This window comes from Pinus tabuliformis, chromosome Q (assembly GCF_031772625.1).
Source record: "Pinus tabuliformis cultivar Carrire ecotype Pingquan chromosome Q, CPIR1, whole genome shotgun sequence".
In the NCBI taxonomy this organism is placed as follows: Eukaryota; Viridiplantae; Streptophyta; class Pinopsida; order Pinales; family Pinaceae; genus Pinus; species Pinus tabuliformis.
The window spans coordinates 317,173,795-317,199,587 of NC_142296.1; the positions used below are offsets into that span (position 1 = coordinate 317,173,795).

The window sequence follows — 25,793 nt, forward strand, 5'->3', positions numbered from 1 at the left end:
TGTAGCTAACTGAATTTTAGTTTTATCTTTAGAAATGTTCCAAATGTGACAATACACTTCTAACTACTTTATCGAGTTATCTACCTTTTCAGGATTCATTTCGCCATCATAAACATGTAAGTCAAATTTAGCATCAAGTTTCAAAAGAGATGTTTTCTTAGGTTTCTTTTTCGTCTCAGATTTTGCACTGGAAGAATAAGAAGAAGAAGAGGATGATGGAGATGATGGAGGTGAAGGAGGTTTATCATTCTTCCATTTACCTTTGTCCTTCTTTGATGCCTTTGAAGAAGAAGCTGCATCTCTCTCCTTCTTGTCTTCATACAATTCTCCCAACATCTGTTGCATAGTTAAGAACGCTTGCTGAAACTATTCCTGACTCATCTTTGTTTTAGTGTTTTCACTTGCATCAGGTCTTGACATGGTCGATTTCTAAATGACTCGTCGCTTTCCAATATCTAGATTGATCTACATAAGGATTCCTTCTCCTCGTTGCGACTTAGACCTGATTAACATTCAATGGCACATTATACAAATGAAACCTGCTCTGATACCAAATTATGATCTGATATGACCATATACTAAATATTGATGTAGAATTCATTAGCCATTAATGAGTTGAACGTTAACTAAAAGCATGAAAATCGTGGTAAACCGCTTGAACAAAACATTTTACGACAACTGATAAACTATAATCAAGATGCAAAACAGAACTAAAAACAAGAAAAATGTACTTATACATGAGAACAATATTGATTACGGAGATTGTCCATGATGGACTAAGTCTCTGGGACCGCTTTCAAGATGGGTGACTGTTTTATTAGGAATGAGAAGAAGAAGTTGATGACATAGGGATTTGGATAGACTGAACTTGTGGACAGGAAATTTTGACCTCTGTCATCAGATAGCTCTCTGAACCGGCTTTCCAATGCCGCTTACGGTTTCCAAATCCGACTTTGGATTCTTCTGAAACACTAAAAACAAAATCGCCTCTATCCCTCTAGAACCCGCATACAAAATTTGAAAACCACTCGAGCTATTCTTCATTGTCCAAAAATTCCTGTTATAGGCCTGCAAGTACATGGAAACCTCATTTTCCATCTTTGGAATGAATGAAATGAATCCTGAGATTGATTTGGTTCGGTTTAGTGACAAATTGCCACCTTAGGGTTAATGTCATGGTGGTCGAATTAATATTTTCCCCATAAAACTCAACAAAACCCATTATAAACTTTATATTATCCTGGAAACCGCTGGTGGTTAGATGACCGAGCGGAGGAGACTGCCAATGCATGTGAACAGACCGAACTAACCTGCGGTTAGTACGCCGGCAGTTCCGGTTGACAGTGTGAGCTGACAGTTACGGTGATAGCGGCCATGTTGTGGTCACATGTTGTGGTTCCTGTGCGATTTTTAAGCCCAATGGCTATCCAACATGTGGTCACATGACCCTTTCCTCCGTCGGTTCCGATACAGTTAGCGGCCCACGGTTAGGGACATATAACCATAACCTCTGCCTTTGTAATCCCTGCTCACATGCATACAGTTTCTGACATGGTTTTGTAACTGCGGTTAGGAGCTTATATATGTTTTATGTGTATTATGTAATGTTTTTTTACATTGTTAACATAGGGATTAGGCTGAGAGCTTAGGTGGAAGGTATTAATACATAATTTTTGTTTGGAGTATGGTCTTAGGTCTTTAGGATTAGAACTTAGGTATTTAGCATTAGGTTTAGGATTTATTACATAGATTTAGCATAGGATTTAGGGTTGGTACATAGATTAGGATTTATTTTAAAAACCCATGTGTACAATTTTGTCACAATGCAATGTTTGCAAAATTCATCACATGATGACAATAAACCCATGTTGATCATGGACAAATGACGATATCGATCCTTTGCCACAATGACAAAACATGCACATCATTGACTCCAGCTGTCATTGCAATGACAACTCGGATGATGAATCTATGCCATGGACGACATTGATGTTGACACATCAATCTTGCAAAGTCGAACAACAAAACACATGTCATCAACCAAAACCCTGGGGAACTGTCGATGAACTCAAGTCAACAACCAGGCGCTAAACCATCTCCGCTAAACACCATGAAAACTATGAACATTACCCGAAAAAGCTGATCATAACCAACACTGTTGAAACTGAATGACACCCATAAACTGAGGCAACGATGACACTGAATGATACCTGTGAACACTGATGACGACACTTTGAACACCTGTACAATTTGAATCAATGGATCCTCCTAGATCACCAAAAATTTGTCAATTTTTTGCCTCTACTTGAGCCCCTATTTCCTTAAGAAATTCCTTGAGAAATTAGGCCCTTATTATTTAAGAATTTTTCCAAAATGGATTGCATAATTCCTAAGTTTGATCGTCTGACTACATGCAACACTTTTAGATTCAATACTGGTCTATAAATGATGTTGCATTGTCTTGGAATCTCCACCACAGCTGGGGAACTCGAATGATTTGCACGAACTAGATATTATGGTTCGATTGATCAGGTAACTAGACAATCACTGATTTTGACTGAAGTCCCACTCGACAACTGACCTTCCACTAGTTCCTCCAACATTTAGAACTTGTCTAACTAAAAAAACTTGAGATAACTGACTTTTACTACTACAAATTAGAAAGAACACATGCCTAACTGAACTCTAACTCCTCCAACTCAAATTTACTGAGTAAATAGGGTGACACAAGCCATGTCATACAAGTTAATTGCATACAAGCAGTCCGTTGATGTGGAAACTCAAATTTTCTCAATTTAGTGAAGGAAAAATCAAATTGAGAATTTCTTGCTATATTTTTCAACAATCCTCTTGGAGAATCTAATCCATGTTGCCAACGACAGTCGTGAGTTCCATCACAACATTGTCCTAATAACAACATCCAATGAATAGAAGTAACGTTCAAAATAAATAAAACAGTCAAAAAACACATTTTAAACCACAATCAATGGAGACCCTAAAAAGTACTCCAACTATGTTACTACCTATCCACATTCATTGAAAGTGTCTCCATCGCTCCCCTCATGAAGTGCACCTCTTTTTTCAGCCTCCATCACCCTAAATCACATAAGTTGTTATCACCTTCTATCGCTCTTCTCCCTGAAGAATGCATGAATAGTGTAAAGACATACCTGTAATCCTTTACTTTTTTACTAGCGCCTCATATTGAAAATTTTAAGACAAAAGGTTTGTTTTCTCTTACAATCCCCCTCAATGTATTAATGTAGAATGCAAAAATAGATGAGTTGTTGCGAATTGCATCAACAGAGATTGAAGGGACAAAAGAGGAATTGATTTCTGGGAAATCTTGCTAGGAAATAACAACCACGGTATAGGCGTGAGATAGTAGTAGTCTCCAAGTTGGTCGTGTTAGGGTGCACTGTCAGAGCCAATTTTGTAGTTGTTAGATAATATTTTCTTAAATCGTTATGTTTTTGTCTTAATTGTTAATTGTCTTAAATGAGTTTCGTCTTAAGTGGCCATTGTGTTAAATATAAATTTTTGTCTTAAAACATTTTTGTTTCAAACTATTTTTGTCTTAAATATAAAGTTTTGTCTTAAAATAATTTTGTTTTATAGTCTTAAATTTAAATTTTTGTCTTAAATTATTTTTGTTTTAAATATAAAGTTCTCTCTTAAAATATTTTTGTCTCAAAATGATTTTTTCTTAAATTTTATATTTAAGACAATTCAATTATAACTAAAATAAAAAGTGGCTTTTTAAGACAAAAGAATTCTTCTCTCTTAAAAAAATGTCCTAAAAGTTCCCTTGGTGTAGTAGTGATTAATGATGAGAGATGCTTTCATATTGCTTGTATCCTCCTAGGCTACAGGCCTATGGCTAAAGCCTCCAGATATTTGAATAAAGTAAGACTACTTACGAATCAATTCCAAATACCAAAACTCTAGAGATAAAAATTGGTGATAACACTAAATTTAAATTAATATAATTAAAATATATAAGCTAATATATTAGCAACTCTACCATATTTATACAACGCTGTTCTGCTCTTGGATGCCTAATGTTTGTCAAATATAAACCGTTTGATTTTGATTTTTTATGAGTTTCATTTTGTTTAGAGTCTGATCTTTTTTCACTTTCAATACCATTCCTTTCTCCAATCAATACGTGCACCTCTGATGCGTGGAACGTTGCAGACAGTGCGTCTTGCTGTCCGACCGCAATTTAATTGGCATGTATGTAGTTAGTAAAATCAAGGATCTTTAAATTGTGAGTGGGACATTCACCAGCGTTATTCAACATCGGTTTAAATGTTAGGAAATTATGATGCGGTATATAAGTTATTATAAATTAAATTTTTGTAGTGTAGCAGTTTAGATGTGGCTTTTAAGAAATTTAATCTGATTTGTTTTAATAATTCGGAAATTTAAATATACAAATTTATTTTAATTAATGTAAGTAATAGTAATTAAATTGTTAGTGAGACACTCATCATGGCCAGGAAATATTTGTCTAAATAATATGTAATTAATAATAGTGTATATAAGTTATTATAGATTGAATTCTATAAAGTTTAATTGCTTTAATTTGTTTTAAAACATTTTATTTTATTTTAGTTAATTTATATATGAAGATAGAATATACTTGTTTTAATTTATTTTATTATAATAATTCATAATTGAAAATTTCACTTGTTATATTTATTTAAATTAAAATATTTTTAATTAACTCTGAAATATAGATATGTACTTATTATTAAATAAAGTTAATTAAAATGATTTATAGAAATATTTTATGGAATTAATAATAAAATAATAAAAATATATACATTTATATCATGGCTAATTATTCATTACTAATAGATATAATTTTTTTCGTTAATGAAATGTTAAGTTTATCTATTAAAAATAGAGGAATTGTTTATATAATATTTTATTAATACACTTTCAGATAAAATGTGATTGATTCTAAATTCTATGGTCACAAATTTAACCTTGAAATGAAATTGGAGTGAAATTAATATAATCCAGAAATAACAAGCTTAAAAACGATTATTAAATTTACAAGTAAAGAATAAAATATTACTAATATATATTATGGTTGCCAAATAAAAATAAAAATAAATTAATTTTAAGTTTATAATTTATATTATATTTACTCTTTTGTTTTATCTTTTAATATTATTTTACTATAACATAATCTTATAATTTTTATTTTTTATTTTTTAAACAGATATAAAACTTACTTAATAAAATTGATATTTTGATATATGCATTATTTATATTTTACTGAGCCTCATACCATATTTATGACTCTCATGCTATTGAATACAAACGGATGACAAGACAACATTTTTTAATAAAATGTGGAGTGTATATTTATTGAGTGAAATAGCCCAGCCATTTTCTATACTGTCACACTCTAAATGTTATGTTTGGTAAGAGAGAGCGATGGTGCGGTTCTGTCCTTGAAACGATATGACATCTCAGCGTGCAGCCTCACATGTATACAGCGTAGGGAGGGGAAGCGTAATAAAAAAATATTCAAACGCATAATTATATGATAATTTATTTCTTATATAGTCTTTAAAGTTAATTTTGTTTGAAATTTGGTAATCACTTTGTTGACTTTTATATGGTTTATATTTGAATTATATTGTTTATAGAATTTTTATATTTTGGAATTAAAAAAAAAAAATATTGGATTTTGGATAGATTGCAATTAAGTGTTTTTGTCAAAATATTTTTTATTATAAAATTATTAGTTTAATTTTTTACAAAATATATTAAAAATATAATTGATTAAATTAAAAAAATAATAAATAATTATACATTAATTAAAATTTACAATTTAACAAATTATATATATATATATATAAACCAATAATCTTTTTCGTCTCACAAATAATGTGAGACAGTTCGGTTTTTCTACTTGCTCTCCCTTTGTCTTTCCACTTTTTCAGATTTTCTAATGGCTATCTTTGTCTTTCCCACTTGTCAACTCAAAATTACTAGACGACGAATTGTACAACTGGCTGGATCTTTTCAGCAATTCAATCTCGTTTCGTACCAACACGTTCCCTATATCGTTCGCCACCGACTCAAATTTAACAACTCAAATTTACCAGACGATAGAATGTACAGCTCCCTTTTCAGCTGCAATAGCAACTTATATCACTAATTTTTTTTGTGTTTAAAAATATTTTTTGATTTATACTTTATTAAGTTGGTTAATAACTTGCTTTTTGACAGAAGTGTCTTTGAGTTTATTAATGTAGCGTTTATATTTGTAGATATAATATTATGTATAAGATTTATAATATTAATTTCACTGTATAATTTAAATCTATTCAGTTTAAAATTATAAAATTTGAAATACAATTTTTTTAGATTTATCCATCAGTTCAGTTTATAGAATCTTTTCTGTTTATATTAATATCTTAGGTTTATAGAATCAATCTATTTGATTTATCAACCATTATTATATTTAATAATTAATAATTTTTATAAATTTTTATTATTTATATTTTTATTATTATTTAAAGTACGAAATAATAGTAATAGTAATAATAATAAGAAAGATAATGTATAATTTATGAATAATAATATAACTATTAATGTTAATATTATTCAATAAAAAATAAGAAATGTGGACTAGTTTTATCAATCACATTTATTAATGTGGTTGTGCTAGTTTTAAGACTTGCATTTTGTTTCATACCAACACAAATCTATTGGACCGGTCACCACAAAATGTACAACTCCCTCTTTAACTCAAATCTGTTGGAAAACATAATGTACAACTGGTTGAATTTGATTTTTGTCTTTCCAATCTTGTTTCAAACACCGGTTTAATGATAATGTCATTTTCTAATGGGATAATCTTTTTTAGATTTCATTAAACAAGAATTCACTAATTCAATACATTAATTCATTTACATGAACTTGTTCATATAACATTTTTTTAAATAATAAATTTAATTAAAACATTACAATAAATTAAAATAAATCTAAACTTTTAATTTGTAAATATTGCTAAAACTATATGATATTTTATTCTAGTATAATTTTTAAAATTAATTTTTTTTAAAATTTAATAATATTTTGTAGAATTTTGTAAAATTTATATTTGAGTTATACATTTATATAATTTTTATATTTGTGAATTTTTAAAAATTAACAAAAATAATTATATATTTAAAAATACAAATTAAATAATTAAAATTTGCAATCTAACTAATAACACCAGAAAAATAAAAACATATAAAAATATTGAAACAAATAATCCTTTTCACCTCAAAAATAACGTGCAACAGTTCGGTTTCGAGATTTTTTACTTGCACTCCCTTTGTTCTTCCACTTTTTTAGATTTCCCACTTTGTCTATCTGTGTCATTCCCACTTTTCATCTCAAATCTACTAGACGACGAATTGTACAACTGTCTGGTTCTTTTTAGCACTTGAATCTCGTTCATATCAACACGTTATCTCTCTCTGTCGTTAGGCTCCTACCCAAAACTATGTACATCTTCCTTTTTAGCTCTCTGTCGCTAGTCTCCAACTCAAATATACTAGCATTTACACTAAATGTTGCAAAGGAAACGCCGTAAGTCATAAATTGAGGAACAATCAGGACATGGGAATGGACAAATCTAAATGAAATGTAGAGATGTAGCAGAAATGAAATTGATTTAGGGTGACTCACACTATTTTTTTATTAATTATTGAATTAATATTGCATATAAATTGTTGTTCATGACTATGAAGCTACCAAGTTGCTCAATGGAAAAGCTATAGCCAAAGGAGAGGAGAGGTAGGAAGAACACTATAAACTGTACCTGTGAGTTAATTTGAATTTACTTTAAAATCATAGTAATTTAGTTTCAATTTGAATTTATTTATTTCTAAAGTCACTTTTATTCATAACAATTAATTAATGGTTGTGTAAGACTGAAAGTATGCTTTAAAATGATAGTAAACAATCTAATAAGATAAAGATGATTATTAGAACTAAATCATAATTTTAATTTGTTTTATTATTTAATTAATAAAAATAATTAGTCTCTCTCCAATAAGATGAAGATGATTATTAGAACTAAATCATAATTTTAATTTTTTTTATTATTTAATTAATAAAAATAATTAGTCTCTCTTGTATCATACTCGTGGTTGGGAATCTTCTGCATCTCATAACTTATCCCAAAAAAATTATACTCATAATTTGAATTTATTTATTTGTGAAGTCAAATTTATTCATAAAATTTTCATGGTTGCTTAACACTGAAAGTATGATTTAAAATCATAATAAATGAGTTTTAATTTGAATTTGTTTATTTCTAAATCACATATATTCATAAAAAATTAATAGTTGTAACACTGAAAGTATGTTTTAAAATCATTGTAAATAATCTAGTAAAATAAAGGTGATTTAATTTACTTTTTATTATTATTTAGTTAATTAAAATAATTAGTCTCTTATTTGGAATTCTATTTTTCTCCTCCTTATTCAGGTAAGAGAATTTATATTGCACATAAACCTTGCTAATTAAGACACAAGATAGGTATTGTCATTGGAATTTATTCAGCTCAGGAGTCTAGGGATATTTGTTAAGGTTGACTCTTATTTTTCATCTTGGTAACCTGAACTCTTTATTTTTGACAATTTCTAAACCCGAACCCATAATTATATTATGTTTTATTAATGAAAATACAAAAACACAGTGTCCGTGAGGGTGAAAATGCATATCAAATGCACTATTCTTCCATAAGGTTGAAGGATTTCTAGAAAATTGACGATTGTTTTGAAAAAATTTTGTTTTATTTTCAACTAGGGTTTCCATGGCTTGTTGGGTTTACAATTTATAAGGCTATGTCATGTTGTGTTTCACTGTCTCTCTTCTTTTGTAGGTGGATCAAACTTCTCATATGAACTATGTCTGCGGATCAAACTTCTCAAGTTAATTACATCTACAAATTTCCTAGGACACATGTGCTAGCCGCTGTCGAGAACCCCTTTTTGAAATCTTCGGCCCTCATCAATGACACATGCTCTAATATTTTTGTTGAGGGTTCTTATGGAAGAGTATTGAAATTACTTACTGTTATATGAATCTTCTGGTAGATCCGACGAGAAGACAAGGGTTTCTGGTATTTTTGGTTTATGCATAAAGGGTGTCATTGGGTTTCAATTTGGAAGATTATTTTCCCTGGATAAATGGTGGTAGCACGGATCTGTAGTTCTTCTCCATATTACTCAATTATCACGATGATTTCCTCTGAAATACTCTTTGGTGAATTTGAATTTTCAGTGTTAGATTTTGCTGGTCATAAATCTAACTACACTGATGGTTAGAGGTGTTTGATTTGTCATTTCTGAAATCTAAATCATCTTTGCCAAAATCTGAGGAACGAGGTTTTTTTCAAGGTCCTTCTACCACGAATCCTTCATCAGAGAATGAATCATATAGAGGCATAATAATTGAAATCGATTCCCGATTCTGTGAGCTGAAATTGTTTGAAGCAGATTGTCCATTGAAACTCCCATCTCCATCTTTGTCTATTGAATATATCCAACTCTTGTTTCTCAATAAGTCTGAGCATTATATTGACCTTAGAGCTCACTGTTTTAATATCACAAGTGGCTACTCAAATTGTACATTGCCCCTCAGAAAATAGAAAGGAAGCAATGTACAATTTTGTGTTGTCATGCCTCAGTAGCAAACTTAGAAGCACCATTACTTGAGAAGACCGAGCTTTTCTTTGGGTATCTATGATATTTGTCTTCAGATTAGGAGGCTCTACTTATTTCTTATCTTCAAGTTGTGATCATAGGTCTGAAGCTTCACCAATACCACTAATAGCTAAAGACCTTGACACAGGACAGAAACCTTGTGTGACAGATCCTGGACGATTTGTTGATGTTGTAAGTGTAACACTCATTGCATGACATTGACTTACACGTGACTGTAACAATGATAGCAATGAGCATCCTATTGATTGGTTTTATATTGCATATTCATCACCCTCATTTCTATCTAATTCTATTTTTGTAAGCGTGGCTATTTGCATACACAGTTCATTTCTAAGATTGTGAAAGATGGATTACTCGAAACAATGAGCCAAAGCAATAAGTCATCTCTAAAGAGATTTCTCACCTTTGGACTGTTGAAGACTGATATGTTTGCTAAGGATTCTTATGGAAGAGAATTGAAATTACTTATGGTTATATGAATCTTTTGGTAGATCTGACGAGAAGACAAGGGTTTCTGGTATTTTTGGTTTCTTCATAGAGGGTGTCATTGGGTTCCAATTTGCAAGGTTACTTTCCCTGGAAAAATGCTGGTAGCATGGATCTGTAGTTGTTCTCCATATTACTCAATTATCACAATGGTTTTCCTCTGAAATACTCTTTGGTGAATTTGAATTTTCAGTGTTAGATTTTGCTAGTGATAAATCTAACAACAGTGATGGTTACAGGTGTTTGATTTTTTCATTTATGAAATCTAATCATCTTTGCCAAAATCTGAGGAATGAGGTTTTTTTCAAGGTCCTTCTACCACGAATCCTTCATCAGAGAATGAATTATATAGAGGCATAATATTTGAAATCGATTCCTAATTCCGTGAGCAGAAATTGTTTGAAGCAGATTGTCCATTGAAAGTCCCATCTCCATCTTTTTCTATTGAATATCTCCAGGTCTTGTTTCTCAATAAGTCTGAGCATTATATTGACCTCAGAGCTCACTGTTTTAATATCACAAAAGGCTACTCAGAGTGTACATTGCCCCTCAGAAAATAGAAAGGAAGCAGTGTACAATTTTGTGTTGAATATTTCGTAGTTAATATTTTTCCACAGATTTTGGATCTGAAACATAAGTAATATCTCTATAAAACAGAGGAAAAAACATATGTAATATCTCTATAAAACAAATGAAAAAAGGGACAAAGGGTCAGTTTCAGTGAGAAAAAATTACTCTGTAAATTTGAGATTAATTGAATTTGATTAGACCAAAAATTCTTGATTTTATGGTCCAAAGATTCTTGAGATGCTACTTTCCTATCTGTTTCTTTATGTTGAATTTTTTTCTTTCTAGGTGATTTTATTTTATATGTAATCTTCAATCTTTTATTGAAAGTAAATATTTTGAAATTTATCATTGATGTCTTATTTTCTCACAATCAAATACTTTCATTTTTGGAAAGCAAATATTTTAGAATTTCTCATTGATGCTTTATTTTCTTACAATCAAATACTTTCATTTCCTTCTAAAGCTACTTTAGAACTCATCCTCGTTGGATGCTCTACTATAGTGGACTATCATCTCCATTCAACTTTCAACTACACCGATAATCTAAGAAAGTTTCACTTGTCCTGCTTTTAATATCTATAACTAGGTAATGGAGGATCTATCAAATTTGTTGCTAACTATCATGACTCCATGCTCAATGGATATTTCACTCTATCCTACAACATTTTAACCCTTAATATCCATACCCAGGTAATGGAGGATCCATCAGATTTTGGGCTAATTATCATGACTCCATGCCTAATGGATACTTCACTCTGTCCTACAACATTTTAAATGGATCCGTCAGATTTCTTGCTAATTATCATAAATCCATGCCCAATGGATATTTCACTGTCTTACAACATTTTAAATCTTATCGTACATAATATCTAGCCATTATACTAATTAAATAACAAGTTATTGAGGTGAGACAGGGTGACTGAGTTATGAGAGATAACTCTATCTAAGCTGGAAAGGTCCATTTCCAATCTAAAAACTTATTCAATGTTACCTTGGGATTTTCCTTTACACAGCCCGGTGAAATTCCCAGTGATAACATGTACTTTAAACCATTAATAATAAATTCTATTAATTACCACAATTAAAATGATGTACTTTAAACCATTAATGTAAATGTAAGTATAATTTCTATTAATTACCACCATTAAAATGACCTAATAATAGATAGTGGGAATATTGGGTGCAAGCCACTTGTTATAATTCTATTAACTCCACCCATTTAAAACTTCAATCACCATTATTGATATTCATTGTTAGATTCACTGGAATGTAACTTATGGTTAAAAACTACGCAAGTTACAACCTAATATGAATATTCACCATTAATCTCAACTCACTATTCACCATTAATCTCAACTCACTCTGACCCTTCAATATATAAAAAGTGTAATTTGACTTTAAGTTTTATGTATGTTACGATATGGTATGAATATAGACCTCAATCATGGTTTTCTGGTGAGTACAAAATTCATTTTGTTGCCCCTATTCATAGGGATTTTCTGGGGAAACAGATAGTTCAATTGGGAGGAAGAAATATATAACGTGTGGGAAGACAAATAAAAGGTTACGAGAAAGCTCACCTTCCATTGAAGAGTATAATATGGGAAAGTGTTGCAACAATAGCAAATAAATTTCACAAATACATTAAAAAAACATAAATTGTGTTTTAAGTTCAGAGTTGTGCTTTCAAAGTACAAGCCAAGATGTATGGTTATTAAGTACTCGTTGCTTTCTGTAGTTAAACTAGGTATATGAGAAAAGATTTTTGGGAAAATTACCACTACCTGAGTTTCACCTTAGGTCAAAGGATACCAAAAATAATCAACTTGGCCAAATTACCAATATAGCTTGTGCTGGACTCAATTTATAATAAAAAACATCACACAATGCCAAAGTATAGAAAATAATTATCATGATGTATTTTGAGGAGCATAAAGGTAGGGGGGTACACCATACATATCATAAGGGCTGTAATCCAAAAGTAACATCAAGGAAAATATACAAGATATATAACCCTACCTGTTCGAGCCATAGAAAGAACTCGAATCATTAAATAAAGACACTTGAATTTAAAAATAAAAATAAAAAGTACTTTGCTTTTGTCCAAAGCTACAAAAAATGCTTTTGAATTACAGTTGCTAACATATATTCAAAATCCTGCAGTCTGAGCCTTCATCAAAATATACCAAGACTATATATTCTCAAACAATACTCAATAAGCAAATCATTGCTTGCCGATTTTAAAATTGCACTCAGTACAATGCCATGCAAAGCAAGGGAGTTCACCTCACATAAATAGATAAAAGCACATAATACTAAGCAACTGATGGTTTTGATCCAGTTGAAACATGGGATGCTCTCTTTTTTGCCAAACTCTCACTCCAGCAATCATGCTGCTCCTTCAACCTTGAAGCAAGGAGCTTTTGATATTCAGCTGCCTCGCTCTTGGCCTTAGCAATTCTTTTTTTCTTTTCTACAATTCTAGCATGCTTCCTTTGTAGAGTCAATGGTGTTACAAGCCTCTGAATCTTTGGAGATTTGATCCGTGTCATACCTGAAAATAGAAAAATAAGAGAAAATGAATTCTTAGATGGCATCATACTTACTACTATGAAGATGCACTTATTCAATATAGGTGATGTTCCCAAAAGAAAAAAATTGTACAAAACAAATCAAATTAGGAGAAATTAACGCTAACATAAGGTACGATTGTAGACCTGATTTAGATTGAAAAGTTCGACAGTATGTGTTGACATATTTCCTAACATCATCCTCTTTGGAAATATTCAACAATTTTTGATTTTGGATGCCCTTTTAGGTCCCAGCATCCTTGGTTTTTCAGTGTCCGTCAAACCTGGAAGATCATTTTCTCCTACAGAGAGAAGGTCCACAAATTCATGCAAGCAATATATGGAATCAAGAATTGCAACATATCCACATCAATGAAATAAACAGATTTAGTAGTTAGCCTTCTTAACAATGACCATGTTCGAGACAAAAAGATCAAGGCTAACAATGCATCCCCTAACAGACTTTCATCTCCTCTCACCATTACGCCTTCCATACCCACTAAAGCAGGGGGTGCCCAGAGAAAGAGAATAAATATTGATCTCAATAATCTACTAAATTGCTGGTATGAAACTATACGATAACATATCATACAAGAATAAAATTGTGAAGATTAATATTTTACCTCTGTGCAATAACAGGCATACACGACCTGGAGTAAGAACTCCTTGTTTCATGTGAAAACCCTGCTTATCACATCCTCCCATAATTTTGAAGACATATCCCTTGAACTCCTAGAAGGTGATGGCACAACATATTACAACTAGTTACAAACTTTCCCAAACATGAGACAGTTACAAAAGGATAAAGATATATTAATCACAATAATAAGAAAATGATAAATCAACCCATACCTCTCCAAGGGCAACACCATTAACCCCCTGTGCAAGCCTCTTATCATAAAATGCACGAGTCTAGTTCACTTCAAATCACCAGCTGTATTACAACCCAATGGGGCACCAAAAAAAGCATAAGCTCACACTTGCTTTACTGGCATGGGTAGGCATGGGTCTGATCTGATTTCTACAACTCTGATCCATAGGTTCCCTCTCAGATATTTACAACAATCAAGATCAGCTCTGGAAAACCCCCTGAAGCATAGATCATAGACACAAAATTCAGAGCGTGTAGATGAAACAGAAAGCCAAGGCACAAACCCTGCAACAGGACACGTGAGATCAACTCCCAATCACCTCCAGACTGCGATAGACCCATATTTATGATGGTCAAGACAAAAATAATAAGCAAACCTCCCCGCTGCTGTGACAGAAAAATCATGGCAAGGTTACTGCTTGAAAGATGGAGGAAAGGAAAGAAGTTAAGTCTCAGAATCATGAGCTGATGTATTACCGGGCTTGGTGACCTTAGAGAACCATCTGGGAACCTGCATCTCAAATAAATTGAACTGGTTGCATAGCCTATATAATTTTGCCAAATTCAGAAACCCAGCAAAGCAAAATTTATTACGCCAATATCAAAAAAGAGAAAACAACATAACAAAGCTAAGTAAAAACGTATTTCATGTATATGAATACCATAATTGGGATGGAGATTGAATAAGGATTCTTTGGGGTTTTGTGGGCTTCTTTTATCAGCTTTTTGTTAGCCATTATAATCAGTAATATTATAATTGCAAATTGATTTTAATCACTACTATTGTAAGTTCAAAACTTACTAATGTAACCTCTTGTATTACATAAAACCTAACCAAAATTTTGAATTAGCCCCATGTGACTGATGCATCAAAGGCCACTCTATCCTTTAGACATGTCCAAGGGTTGTCAGGAGGCAGAGAGTCCACATCACAAATATTCTCTATACCTGTCAACATCCACCATGTAATACAGAGATTGATTGTACCTGCAACTATTGTGCCCACAAGCTGTGTACATCCACAAGTTAGCCCCTGGACTCAAATATAATTAATAAAAAACTGAACCCCATGAAAAAATGATACTTATGGTTTATAAATTATTTTATAAGATTGAACACTATAGAAGAAGTGAAAATTGAAAAATATAAGAGCCACAGCTAAGCAACATACATGCAATGTGGAGGAATATTCATGTAGTGCCCAAGCTTTAAGTCTACAAGAAAAGAAAGAGCATGTACTATACTAATCCTTCCATAAGTCTTGAAAGGATATTGGCAATTGGTTTTCTAGGCAATAAGAACCCAATAATAAATTCCGCAACAACATTGTAACCTGGTTGCTATTTTCACAACAATAGCAAATAAATTTCGGCACTAGCCTAGTTCACTTCAAATAACCAGCTCTATTACAACCCAGTGGGGCATCAAAAAAAGCATAAGCTTACACTTGCTTTACTGGCATGGGTAGGCATCGGAAAGGTTTTGATGTACTGATTTCCTTTTATGTACTCTTGTAAGGCAAGATAACTGCATCTATTCCAATATCAATTTTGATCAGAAACGAAAAAGGAAACAACATAAGCTCATTTTCTTTGAGTTTTAGAAAATTTTATTGATCTCTGGAAGTAACATGGTTTTCTGGTGAGTACAAAATTCATTTTGTTGCCACTATTCATAGAGATTTTATGGGGAAATGGATAGTTCAATTAGGAGGAAGAAATATATAATGTGTGGGAAAACAAATAAAAGGTTATGAGAAAGCTCACCTTCCATTGAAGAATATAATATGGGCAACTGTTGCAACAATAGCAAATAAATTTCACAAATACATTAAAAAAACATAAATTGTGTTTTAAGTTCAAAGTTGTGCTTTCAAAGTACAAGCCAAGATGTATTGTTATTAAGTACTCCTTTCTTTCTGCAGTTAAACCAGGTATATAAGATAAGATTTTGGGTAAAATTACCACTACCGAGTTTCACCTCAGATCAAAGGGCACCAAAAATAATCAACTTGGCCAAATTACCAATATAGCTTGTGTCGGACTCAATTTATAATAAAAACATCACACAATGCCAAAGTATAGAAAATAATTATCATGATGTATTTTGAGGAGCATAAAGGTAGGGGGGGTGCACCATACATATCATAAGGGCTGCAATCCAAAAGTAACATCAAGGAAAAGATACAAGATATATAACCCTACCTGTTCCAGCCATAGCAAGAACTCGAATCATTAAATGAAAACACTTGAATTTAAAAATAAAAATAAAAAGTACATTACTTTTGTCCAAAGCTGCAAAAAAATCTTTTGAATTACAGTTGCTAACATATATTCAAAATCCTGCAGTCTGAGCCTTCATCAAAGTATACCAAGACTATATATTCTCAAACAATACTCAATAAGTAAATCATTGCTTGCCGATTTTAAAATTGCACTTAGTACAATGCCATGCAAAGCAAGGGAGTTCACCTCACATAAATAGATAAAAGCACATTATACTAAGCAAGTGATGGTTTTGATCCAGTTGAGACATGGGATGCTCTCTTTTTTTCCAAACTCTCACTCCTGCAATCACGCTGCTCCTTCAACCTTGAAGCAAGGAGTTTTTGATATTCAGCAGCCTCGCTCTTGGCCTTAGCAATTCTCTTTTTCTTTTCTGCAATTCTAGCACGCTCCCTTTGTAGAGTCAATGTTGTTACAAGCCTCTGAATCTTTGGAGCTCTGCTCTGTGTCTTACTTGAAAATAGAAAAATAAGAGAAAATGAATTCTTAGATGACATCATACTTACTACTATTAAGATGCACTTATTCAATATAGGTGATGTTCCCAAAAAAAAAATTGTACAAAACAAATCAACTTAGGAGAAATTAACACTAACATAAGGTACGATTGTAGACCTGATTTAGACTGAAAATTTCGACGATATGTTTCGACATATTTCCTAACATCATCCTCTTTGGAAAGATTGAAAAATTTTCTGATTTTGGATGCCCTTTTAGGTCCCTGCATCCTTTGTTTTTCAGTGTCCGTCAGACCTGGAAGATCATTTTCTCCTACAAACATAGGGTCCATAAATTCATGCAAGTAATATAGGGGATCAAGAATTGCAACATATCCACATCAATGAAATAAACAGATTCAGTAGTTACCCTTCTTAACAATGACCAGGTTCAAGACAGAAATATCAGGACTAACAATCCATCCCCTAACAAATTTTTGTCTCCTCTCACCATTACGCCTTCCATACCCACTAAAGCAGGGGGTGCCCGAAGAAAGATAATTAATATTGATATGAATAATGTACTAAATCACTCGTATGAAACTATACGATAACATATCATAAAAGAATAAAATGTTGAAGATTAATATTTTACCTCTGTGCAATAATAGGCGTACATGACTTGGAGTAAGAACTCCTTGTTTCATGCGAAATCCCTGCTTATCACATCCTCCCATAATTTTGAAGGCATATCCCTTGAACTCCTAGAAGGTGACAGCACAACATATTACAACTAGTTGCAAACTTTCCCAAACATGAGACAGTTACAAAAGGATAAATATATATTAATCACAATAATAACAAAATGATAAGTCAACCCATACCTCTCCAAGGGCATCACCATTAACCTCGTGTGCAAGCCTCTTATCATAAAATGCACGAGTCTAGTTCACTTCAAATAACTAGCGCTATTACACCCCAATGGGGCATCAAAAAAAGCATAAGCTCACACTTGCTTTACTGGCATGGGTAGGCATGAATCTGATATGATTTCTACAACTCTAATCCATAGGTTCTCGCTAAGATATTTATAGCAATAAAGATCAGCTCTGGAAAACCCCCTGAAGCACAGATCATAGACACAAACATCAGAGCGTGTAGATGAAATGGAAAGCCAAGGCACAAAACCTACATTAGGACACGTGAGATCAGCTCCAAATCACCTCCAAATTGCAATAGACCCACATTTCTGATGGTGAAGACAAAAATAATAAGCAAACCTCCCTGCTGCTGCAACAGAAAAATCATGACAGGGTTACTGCTTGAAAGACGGAGGAAAGGAATGAAGTTAAGTCTCAGAATCATGAGATGAGGTATTACCAGGGTTGGTGACCTTAGAAAACCATCCGGGAACCTGCATCTCAAATAAATTGAATTGGTTTCATAGCCTATATAATTTTGTCAAATTCAGAAACCCAGCATAGCAAAATTTATTATGCCAATATCAAAAAAGAGAAAACAACAGAACAAAGCTAACAGACACCCAAAATATAGCCATGCAACAGCCTAGAAAATACTGGACAATTTAATCTAGTCTAGAACTATGCTTAAGACCATACATGCATAAGATCTCAAATCTGTCAGTAGCCAGTCTAGACCTTAGGCCATGGTGAGAATGCAGATGCGTAATAAATATGGAGTCAATTTGATCCCTGAGCTTCTTCATAAAAGAAAAAAGAAGAAAACATCTTAAGAGAGCTCATTGCGAGAGATCCATGGAAAACAAACCAGTGAAGACATTCTAATCCTATATGGATCTGATTGATGTCTTGTGATCGAAACCCAGATGCAAATCTATGCCTAAAACACCTAAAGTGATGCTAGAAAAACAAGAAAATGTCCAGGAACAAAATTGGATCGGGATATCACAGAAGAACCGCTTCAGAATCTTTGTGGGGGAAAAGTCATTTGCTTCAAGGGTCAAATAATTTGGTCTTGGGATTTTATCAAAATCTCTATAGGATTCCTTGCAATGGTTTTTCCCTGCTCTCTAAGGCAGCAGTATAGTACTATCTACACATGGGTCTGATTTGATTTCTACAACTCTGATCCATAGGTTCTCGCTCAGATATTTATAGCAATAGAGATCAGCTCTGGAAAACCCCGTAAATCATAGATCACAGACACAAAAATCAGAGAGTGTAGATGAAACAGAAAGCCAAGGCACAAAACCGGCAACAGGACACGTGAGATCAGCTCCCAATAGGCATGTTATGTGGGTATTTCACCGTTAGGCATAAATTCCATGGCAACCATGAAACAGAAGCACCGAGATAGAAAATCAACCAAAAACACCACTGAGCAAACAAGATAGCAGGCATCCGCAAGGCAACAACCCATGAAAATCAACACATAAGCACTAAAAGTTCATAGAAACGTAGAAAATCATGCAGCAATCAATATGAAACCTGGCCAAACATTCACAATAACAGAAACCCATAAGGCAAATCGCTAAATAACCAACACCCACCTAGATCTCCAAGCCTGAAAGCTTTAAAAAACAATTGCAAAAGACACACCAAATCCAAAGTAGAATCACCAAATCACCATTTATAGCTTGGAATCATTGAAGGCATGAAGTAATCACAATGCTATAAGCAGCCCTAGCTACCAGTGATGGCGATGGGTGTGATGAAGCCCAAAATCTGTGCCTTGTCGTTGATTTTTGAGAGTAGATTAGCAATGCTAACTCTCGTGTGCCGGGGGGCACTAGAAGCCCAGTAATCTTCAGATCTACAACACCCACAAATATGCCTCAATATCAACACAAACATGAGCAAAACAGGCACTACCTACAATGGTAAAATCTCATAGAACTTACGTGTGAGAACCGGAGGAGGAGATGGTGCAGAAGAATTGGAGACTATGGCTATTGAGTCCTTCATCTCGACATCTTGAGTAGCCATCCTGGGCTTGCTCGTTAAACCTGAAATGGACCATTTTCGATTGTAAATATGTCGGGATTAATGGAGGCGAAACGGTGTTAACCCTGCACCCACCCTTACCTAAACGCTTCTTTCCTTTGCAGCGAGGGAAACAAAGAGCATCACAAGGATCAACGGTTCAAGTCTTTGTAATCGTCTAACATCTAATCGTACGGTGTCCAAGGATGACAGGTAGGAAAAAAGGGGGATGAATTTTAGAGGGAAACGCCTTACGATGTAATTACCGAAAGTATTATGTACAGGTGGGCTAACCGCTATATAGCATCGTTCTCCATAATCGAAATTGATCCAACAAACTATTTTCATGGATTTGTTCTGAAACCTAAAAAGGATTATTGGCACCATGCAGGCGGGCAATGGGTATTGTGGGTCTCCTCTATGGCATTTGGGTTTCTGAGATTAATAGTCCATACTTGAGGTGGGGTGTGAAAATCCCATAACTTCAAGTCATAGAGCTGTTGGCTCTGAGCACCATGGATCCCTTAATTATGAAAAGTATGGAGGCAAAGTTAGACAAACTACCCAGCAAAGAAAATTTTCAGGCTCCTGATCTGCGCAAAGCATTCCAAGTAAGTATGCTTTTCTACCCTTGGTATAGACTCCAGAGTAGAACATTGGAGATCCTCAATTTCAAATTTCAATCCCAATGATTTAAGTATTATTTACTGAACCGAGTAGAGAGAATTTCATACTAACCGACCGCAGTAAATTTTACTTGAAGAAAATGCTGACCCTCCAACTGCTCTGTCTCTTTATATTGATATGGGAATCCCAATTTCTCTCAGCTATTAATCTTGATATGAATATTCAAAGGCATATCATTTAGAGAGTTTACCAGTGGAGCTTTGTCCGGGGCCATGGCTAAAACTGCAGTGGGTCCTTTGGAAACTATCCAGTAACTTTTCTTCATTCATTCTTTGTTTTATTCAAAGACAAGATGAAATGTTTTTAATCCTTTTTTTGGAAATTTCAAGTTGCATTATGCAAACAGCATGGTGCTTACTGTATAAAGTCCAAGATCCTACTGGAAGTTACTACTTAGTAATGGGAAAAATGGAAAGAAAAACTCTTTTCTTTTTTTTTCAATATCTATTATTCTTAGTATCCATTTGGGGGTTGGGGGTGATGAGAGGAGGGTTCAGTTCTAGACATTTTTTTCTTCCTGTTCTTACTATTTTTTAGGTCTTGGGCTTCCTGAAATTTATAAAGCCTTTTGTCTCTTATTCATTCCGATTGGTATGAAAGCCCATAGGCTTTGCGTCTCCCCAGGATGCAGAATGGTTAAGTTGGCTCACTAGTGAAAGCAATCAGTTTTTGCTACTCGAGTCAGTTCTGGAACATATATATTATTCGAGAGCGCAGTATCCTGCTTTAGTGCCTTTGTTCAGTTGATTAGGGTTGTTCAGTGTGTTTTGAATATGCCTGTGTAGGATCGATTGCCAATCTATTCAGCCTATTCTTTTGTGGGCTTTTCTACAGATTCTCAACCTTGATATTCAATCTCACTGACACTTGCTATGTTACTGGAGTTTGTCTCTGAATCTTTTGTTTGACTAGTTGGCTTAGTGGTTGGGACAGGATGCTGCCATGTAAACATCCCAGATTATAAATCCCAGCAGGTATAAAGTTTTTCTGTGTCTATGTGTGAGGGATGGTGTTTGACTACCTGGAATTGGTTTCCATCCATCAACAAAGGGGTTTAACACATGTCCAACAGGCCAAATTGGTCTAAGTGGGTGTTTAATAGGATACTTTATCCTTACTATAGTGACATATCCCTGTGATGAGATTTGGCTCCACATAAATATTTCCTCCTCTTTCAGTTAAATGATTATGTCTGCGAACATTCAACCCATTCACAAGAAAATAATCAATCATGCTGAAGAACTAGATGCTTATGTCCTCCGAATTCTTGATGCATTCTGTCTAGAGAAATGCTTTTATATTGATTTTTCAGGAGTGTTATGCTTCAAAAGGGTACTACACTCAAATGTAAGAGAATGACTTTACAATTCTTCTTTCAGACTTTAATCTGCTGAGTATCTACCACCTATCAAAAGGTGGAACACATGATGGCTTATGTTATTTGAATGCCCTCTTTGTGGAGGTGCATTGGCCCACAAGGGGCAAAGTTGCAAACATGTTACTTAAGAGAATAAAACCCTAACATGTCACTTAAAGAGAATAAAACCCTGAAAACCCTGATTGTGACCCTACTTTCACTGGCCTGATAAAGCCCAATCTGACCTTAACATTAGACAAAGAAAATGAGAATAATTAAATTCTCAAGTGTTGGGGTTCTTTAATGGATAGAGGAGGACTGGGTCCAGGGACGATACTAAGTGAGGATTTTTTTAGTGTATTCATCATTTGCAGGACTGAAAGCTCAGTTGTCCCCTCGAAGAATTCTAAGGGTTATATAAGTACCACCTTTCTTATGGAATACAACATGGATGTGCAATAGCTTTTTTTCTTTTTATAAATACAGCCAATTAGGTCTTTCAAAATTTGTCTTATGTGTTCAATTACTTATCTCTGAATTACCTTTCTAAACCATCTGGTTGTTTCTTACCGAATAATTCAGAGGTATGCATGTTTCATTATCTGAAGAAGAGATAGATGAGCTAGAGAAAGCTATTGTCCTGTCTCTGAAGTATGAACTGGAAATTTCAGTATCATATGAACTTGGTTTCAGTTATGTTTTTTATGCTGCTGGCTTAAGCCATTATGCTTGATGGAAAAGGAATCCAATGTATTTTGCAAATGTCTCCTCCAGGACAAGGATGATTGTAGGTGTTGGTTCAAAGAACATTGTTGGGAGTTTTAAAGAGGTGATGAAAGAACAAGGCTGGAAAGGGTTGTGGGCTGGCAATGGCATTAATCTACTTCGGATAGTTCCTACCCAAGCAATTGAGCTTTGCACATTTGAATCTACAAAACGATTTTTAACATCTGTCCAAGACCACTGGGAGAAGAATGGATGTCCCCGAGTTCAAATTGTTGGGCGGACTCTAGATTTGCCAGTATCCTGGATTTCCCCAGTTGCTATAAGTGGTGCTGTTGCAGGTGTCGCTGGCACATTGTCTTGCTATCCTTTGGAGGTCTTGAAGGTAGTTTTTTTGCTTCTGTAACTAGTAATGTTTTTATACAACTTTCTAGAAAGGTGCTTGAAATAGATATTCTACTAAGGATCCAAGTCACATTTCTAGATATATTGCATACTCAAGCAGGAATTTCTTTGGCAATCTGTGAGTCAACTCAGTAAAGGTAATTTCTTTCTTATCTTGCAAATCAGGACCGTTTCACTGTGCATCCTGGAGTGTATCATAGCATCAGGCACGCTCTAAGGAAAATATCACAGGAAGAAGGTCCAGGAGCTTTATATGCAGGCCTTGTACCCACTATAATTGGTATGGTTCCCTACAGTACATCTTATTATTTTGTATATGAGTCAACAAAGAGAGCATATTGCAGATCATGCAACAAGAAGTCTCTGGACCGGGTAGAAGCACTTCTTATTGGAGCCTTTGGAGGTGGGTTCGCTTTCTAGCTTATGCCTACTTTAAACGGAATAAAACAAAGTAGTTAATTATTAATCCACATAAGATTTCCTCAGTTATTATTATGAAGTTCATTAATTTATTGTAAACCACTTAGTCCTGACTTCTTGTTTCTATATGGGCAGGGCTTACATCCAGTGCATTAAGCTTTCCACTGGAAGTAGCTCGCAAAAGACTCATGGTTGGCATGCTAAAAGGCAAGCAGCCAACAAACATGATTAACATTATTAAAACAATCATTGAGGAGGAAGGATTGAAAGGACTTTACAGGGGTTGGAGTGCAAGTTGCCTCAAAGTTGTGCCGGCATCTGGCCTTTCTTGGATGTTTTATGAAGCATGGAAAGATGTTCTCCTAATCGAAGGGAGTCACATATAGATTGCAGAATATATCAGTACCTTTTTTTTGGTTCGACCCTATGGTGACGTGCAGCATAGTTTTGATCCAAGACCCATTGAAGCTCGATGAGAAATGTGCTAGGTTCTGATTTCATAGTTTTTAAGATCATGCTTTTTTGTTAGACCTTTTCATTAGGGATACACCTGGGAAGAGGAAATTCAAGTTTTGCTGAAAGGGAGATTCTGATCAAACTATGCTAAGGGATGTATGCCAGAGTTCTTATCTTGCATTGGCCATGAATATCCATTGAAAGAATCTGCGGTGGCTGGATGGATTGGTGTGCTAACTCTCGTGTGCCAACTCTTGTGTGCCGGGGGGCACTAGAAGGCCAGTAATCTTCAGATCTATAACACCCACAAATATGCCTCAATTTCAACACAAACACGGGAAAAACAGGCACTACCTGCAATGGCAAAATCTCATAGAACTTACGCGTGATAACCGGAGAAGGTGATGGTGCAGAAGAATTGGAGACTGCAGCTGTTGAGTCCTTCATCTCAACATCTTGAGTAGCCATCCTGGGCTTGCTCGTTAGACCTGAAATGGACCATTTTCGACTGTAAATATGTCAGGATTAATGGAGGCGAAATGGTGTTAACCCCGCACCCACCCTTACCTGAACGATTCTTTCCTTCGCAGCGAGGGAAACACAGAGCATCACAAGGATCGACGGTTCAAGTCTTTGTAATCGTCTAACATCTAATCGTACGGTGTCCAAGGATGACAGGTAGGCAAAAAGGGGGATGGATTTCAGAGGGAAACGCCTTACGGCGTAACTAGATGATAGAATGTACAGCTCCCTTTTCAACTCTATCAGGTTGGAATAGGAGCCTTCGGCTTTATATTATTAATTTTTTGTGTTTAATATTTTTTTATTCTATTTATAATTTATTAAATTTAGTAATAGTTTATCTTTATGATATAAATGTTTTGAGTTTATTAATGCAATGGTTCATATTTGTGAATATAATATTATTTATAAATTTATTATATTAATTCTAAAGTTTAATTTAAATTTCTTGAATTTAAAATCATAGAGTTTTAAATAAAAAAATTTTGAGTTTATTAATATATTGAGTCTATAATATTTTAGTGTTTATATTAATATTTTGAGTATATAGTATTAATCTATTTGGTTTATCAATAATTAATATTTTTTATAAATTATTATTATTTATATTTATTAGTTATTAATTGTTTTTTTTCCCATGGAGAAAATTTGTAATTTTCATTAATTTCATAAAATTACATGTTGTAGATGCTAAACGCATATGCAGAAGTGTGGGAAAAGCCACTTACAATAACAATACTTCAAAAGAAGTATTCCAGAAAAGCCCTCAGATAGGGCAACAAGTAAATGGGTATGTAAACCCCAACCCATCACAACAAACAACAAATAAAAGCTCCTGAGGAGGGAAAATGAGAACAGTAAGCTCTAAATATAGCTGCCCAGACAAGTAGGAGAGACACGAAATGAGGAAGAGAGTAGCCAGGGTAGCCACTCCTCCCCGCCCCATCAAACTCTCCTCCTGAAACAGACGAAACCAGAGGTAGAAACAAAACTGCCCCATACTTCCTCAGCAGCCTGCAGAAACCCCAGCAAAAACAGCCATGATGTAGTGGCATGAAACAATGCAGAGACAGTCACCTCCACACCCCAGTTCCCTCAATGCTCCAAATAACTGCAGTGGTATGCCAGTGAGCGACCAAAAATAGCACCATCTGCCTCAGCAAAGGAACCCATCCAGTCCCAACCAAAGCAGAGGCGAGTCCAGGGGTAGAGGCAGCTAGGGCAGCCACCTCGCCCCCACGTAGAGTAAAATCTAAAGACAAAAAATTCCCTGCTCCCACAGCTCAGATCA

At 34.1% G+C, this 25,793-nt stretch overlaps 2 protein-coding genes and 1 pseudogene across 2 annotated transcripts; 1 reads left to right on the forward strand and 2 right to left on the reverse strand.

The window, feature by feature from the left end:
* Positions 1-12,925: 12,925 nt before the first annotated feature.
* On the reverse strand, positions 12,926-14,104 carry LOC149219468 (small ribosomal subunit protein eS6-like; annotated as a pseudogene).
* Positions 14,105-16,747: 2,643 nt separating this feature from the next.
* LOC149219469 (small ribosomal subunit protein eS6-like) lies at positions 16,748-17,721 on the reverse strand. Its single transcript, XM_089382597.1, has 4 exons — positions 17,627-17,721; positions 17,400-17,518; positions 17,138-17,303; positions 16,748-16,985 (listed from the first exon to the last, which is right to left on the reverse strand). Exons 1-4 carry the CDS (start codon positions 17,704-17,706, stop codon positions 16,748-16,750), a joined length of 603 nt encoding a protein of 200 aa, XP_089238723.1. The 5' UTR covers positions 17,707-17,721.
* Positions 17,722-22,402: 4,681 nt separating this feature from the next.
* Positions 22,403-24,201, forward strand: LOC149219470 (putative mitochondrial adenine nucleotide transporter BTL1). The gene is made up of 3 exons (XM_089382598.1): positions 22,403-23,084; positions 23,270-23,507; positions 23,660-24,201. Exons 1-3 carry the CDS (start codon positions 22,725-22,727, stop codon positions 23,908-23,910), a joined length of 849 nt encoding a protein of 282 aa, XP_089238724.1. The 5' UTR covers positions 22,403-22,724; the 3' UTR covers positions 23,911-24,201.
* The last annotated feature ends 1,592 nt before the right edge of the window (positions 24,202-25,793 follow it).